The sequence below is a fragment of the Photinus pyralis genome, unplaced genomic scaffold, assembly GCF_008802855.1.
Source record: "Photinus pyralis isolate 1611_PpyrPB1 unplaced genomic scaffold, Ppyr1.3 Ppyr1.4_LG4, whole genome shotgun sequence".
Classification (NCBI taxonomy): Eukaryota; Metazoa; Arthropoda; class Insecta; order Coleoptera; family Lampyridae; genus Photinus; species Photinus pyralis.
The window spans coordinates 1,066,100-1,070,395 of NW_022170511.1; the positions used below are offsets into that span (position 1 = coordinate 1,066,100).

Sequence of the window (4,296 nt, forward strand, 5' to 3'; positions counted from 1 at the left end):
ATGTGTTTATTTCCACCAAATTAAAGAAATGGAAACCACAGGGGTTATCGGTTCAGTTGCTGCACAGGCAGGTTCTGATCTTCCACCGACTCCCTGAATACAATTAGAATTAACATAATCAAGTAATGCTTATAACTGAGTAATATAATAAAAAGGAAAATATGAAATAGTAATAAATGCACATAGGAGTAACTAAATGAGAGTGAGATGAAAAGAGATTGAGTAATATACTAAGAAAAGCGGACAAAGAGACGAGAGACAAGTTAAACAAGATAGACATGAATGACAATCTACAACGTACGTACAGAGTCATGGGCTAATATTTGACGCAATTTAATTTTGAAATACTGCGGAGAAAGGGGCTTAATCAAATCTGGAACAGAGGAATATACTTTAAAAATATTATAACTAAAAGATCTCTTGTACATTTCGGTGTGATGAGAGGGTGGAGTAATCCCACCTCTAAACCGTAAATTTAAGTTGTGAACATCGGTTCTAAAAGATATTTTGCGGTATAAATATGGAGGAGATTTGTTCCAGATAATTTTATGATACATACAGACACGCCGCAGTAAGCAGTCGCCTATCCCTCATGCTGAACCAGCGTAATTCTTTTAATTTGGAAGATACTCGATCAAACTTCCTAAGACCAAATACTAGTCTAATACAGGAGTTTTGTACTCGCTGTATTCTTGCAGACATATCCTGAGTGATGCACGGACCGTAGACTTGCGAACAGTAATTAAAGTGGCTTAGTACCAGCGCGTTACAGAGTTGAGCTTTTAAAGTTTGGGACAAGTAGTGCCTATGGGGAAAGATACATTTTAAATTTGCATATGCTCTCTGGATGTAGCTAGTGAGTAATTTGTTGTATCTAAACGAATTGTCTATCATTATTCCTAAATTTTTTGCTTCCTCCTTTAGTGCAACAGCTTTGTCGCCAATTCTGAATTTTACCAAATGTTTCAAGTCGGTGACTTTCTGCTTGTTACCAAACAACATGACTGCCGATTTTAGAGGATTGAGAACCAGCGAGTGCTCCAATGAAGCCCTTTCAATAGCCTTAAGGTCACTTTGAATCAGATTTAGCGCTTCGTGTAAATGTTCACTTTTAAAGGAGTGGTACAACTGCATGTCGTCTGCATACATGTGAACTAGACACGTCTTAGGAACTGATGTATAAAACAAAGTATATATAGTGAACAATAAGGGGCCAAGAATATACCCTTGCGGCACACCCCTAGATAGTTCCCTGTACCCAGATGACTTACCCATTAAAGTAACGCACTGTGACCTGCCCGTTAGGTAGCTATGAAGTAATGAGGTAGCATTAGGAGAAAGACCTGTAGCACGTAAGATGGAAATTGCAGTTTGGTGATTAATTGTATCGAATGCTCTACTGAAATCCAAGAGTAGCAATATGGACATCTTGTTCTCATCCTTAGCTTTCAGTAAATCATCCGTAACATTTAGTAGTGCAGTGGTGCAGCTATAACCAGGCCGAAACCCTGATTGATTGTCAGGGAGAATGTTATTCTGGGTCAAGTAACAACGTAGTTGGCCGTCCACTATCTTTTCGAAAACTTTTGACAGTACGGGCAGTAGACTGATTGGGCGTAAGTCGCTGAATTTATCTGCTTTAGCTCCTTTGATGATAGGAATTACTATTGCCTTCTTCCAAAGGGTTAGAAATGTGTTAGTAAGTAAGCAATAATTAATTATATGAGCCACATACGGCAAAATGTTAGGACAAAATAGTTTAATAATGTCAACGTTTAGTCCATCCCAACCAGCACTTTTCGTTTTAATACTATTGATAATCTTGGCAATCGTAGGTACCTACATCGATAACGGAAAATTCAAAATTGGCCACAATTTGAGATGAAGAAACACAATAGTCGTCAATATTAAACTGATCGCCAGCAACAATGGGAATACTATCAACAAAGTAATCATTTATCTCATCAGCCCGTTGAAGATGCGGAGGAATTAATTTCTTCTTATTGGCAACAACTTTTAATTTTTTAAGCTCTCTCCACAAGACTTTAGGGTCATTTCCTCTAAGTTTAAATTCAACAAACGCTTTTTTTTCCAACTTTACAGTTTTGTTGGTGAGATTACGAAGCGCTTTATAGTATTCCCACTGCTGTGGAGATTTGGTTTGCTTGAATTTACAGTAAGCTTTGTCCCTTAGACGCATTAAGTATTTCGTGTTATCAGATAACCACGGAGCCTGGGGTTTGGTTTTTCCTGAAACTATTTTTAAGGGTGCGTGTTTGTTTATTATATTTAGTATATGATTATTAAGATAATTTATTTTTGAGTCTACGTCCCTCAAGTAGAATATCCTTTGCCATGCCACTCTTTGAATGTCTGCAAAAAACAGCTCCATATTAACATTTTTAAAATTACGTACCGTTTTGTAGAAATTATATGGTTCAGTTTTATCGTGTTCGATTTCACAGAAGATGGTTTCATGATCAGCGAATAATGTGCCACCAATGCCAGATTCTCGTATACGATTAATGTCGGATACCAATATGTGGTCTAAGAGTGCCGTGTCAGATCGAGTTGCTTCATTAATAATTTGAACCAAACCTACACATTCTAACATGTTCAAATAATAACGTGTTTTATGCGACGCTGTATCTAAAATATTAATATTTAGGTCCCCTAAACAAATGAAGAAGTCAACCTTGAGTAAAAACTCAGAACAAGTCTCCTCAAATTCATCACAGAATATCTTACCGTTCACTTCAGGCGATTTATATACCACCCCAACAACCAGAGACAATTTAGTCATAATAATATTCAACCACACCTGCTGAGATGTGTTACTGCTGGTTTTTAATACACTGTAATTAAATGAATTTTTAATATAGATACAGACCCCTCCTCCTCTCTTCTCCTGAGCTCGATCATTTCTAACCAAATTGTAGCCAGGAGTACAAAGATAGTCATCGCTTATTTTCGCATTCAACCAAGTCTCACTGACCGCTAAGACATCATAATCATCATTTTCCAAGAAGCTTTGAACAATGTGCAATTTAGGAATTAGAGACCTAACATTGATGTGCGCAAAACGCATTAACTAAAATAGAATCAAGTATAGGATGTAATAAAAATGTAAAGAAAGGAAAAAATAAACAATCACAAAGAAGTATACAATAAGGATAGAAATCAAATGTTTACATTTACAAACTTAGGTTACGCTTTAGTGTACATAAACATTGCTGCATGCGTCCGATAACCATATCTTCACTTATTTCTGACAAGGTTGTTGAGGTGTTGGCGAGTTGTGCATCTCTTGATACCAGTATCAGTTTTGACACAAATTTTTCCATCGCTAGTCCAAACCCTTTTGCTGCCGAATATATTTACTGCTTCTTTCAATAACAACATCCGATGACGAGTGAGATCTTCTCGGATAACTATAGACGTACCTTTTAACTTCTTTTTGTTGTAAAAGATTTGGTTCTTGATGTCACGACGTACAAATTTTACAATAATCGGTTTTTGAGTTTTCCCGTCGGACGGTAAACGATGACAAATGTCAATATCAGATATAGATATAACACAATTTAATTTCTCTTGACACATGTTACGTACCACCTCGGACACCTTTTCGTTAGGCTCTTCAGGTACACCGAAAATACGGATGCTGTTAACACGCGTATATTGCTCATGAGCGTCTAGGATGTTGTCTACTTCAGCTTGTTTTTCTTTCAGTTCACGCTCAAGAGCGTTAATTTTATCTTCGTAAACTTGTAAGGCTGTTGATAATTCTTCCTTTATGGACACAGAGATTGCAGATTTGAACTTTTCTGTTAAAACATCGGATGCCAAAAGTTTATCGACCACCTTTTGTGCAAGTAAGTCCATATCACTGATGCCGCCGCTTTCTCCACTCCTTGTTGTAGGCATCTTGATTAATGATAATAACTATCACACTTTTACTATTGAGAATTTAAATTTACAGCGCAGGAAGAGCACGTCTACTCAGCACCAAAGCACATAACCGATTCCAATTCGATATTCAACTAGATCCCAATGGCATTTTTGTAGGGTGACTTAGTACTTAGTGAGATACGACGGATGACCAATAGGTAAGACTGTGAGATACACGGAAACTTGAAAGCTATATGCCTTAAATGTTTTAAGCCTATGTCAAATAAAATAACATGTTATTTATGGAAAACCCTGTATATACATCTACATAGTTTGAAAGAAAATGAAATTCTGAATAAAAAATGTTAGTAAATTGCAATTAAAAGAACTATGACCAATATTAAGGTT

General features: G+C 36.6%; 1 protein-coding gene across 1 annotated transcript; it reads right to left on the reverse strand.

The window, feature by feature from the left end:
- Positions 1–2,165: 2,165 nt before the first annotated feature.
- On the reverse strand, positions 2,166–2,976 carry LOC116168858. Its single transcript, XM_031484852.1, has 3 exons — positions 2,891–2,976; positions 2,417–2,840; positions 2,166–2,373 (listed from the first exon to the last, which is right to left on the reverse strand). The coding sequence occupies exons 1-3, from the start codon at positions 2,959–2,961 to the stop codon at positions 2,335–2,337; spliced, it is 534 nt and encodes a 177-aa protein (XP_031340712.1). The 5' UTR covers positions 2,962–2,976; the 3' UTR covers positions 2,166–2,334.
- Between the last annotated feature and the right edge of the window lie 1,320 nt (positions 2,977–4,296).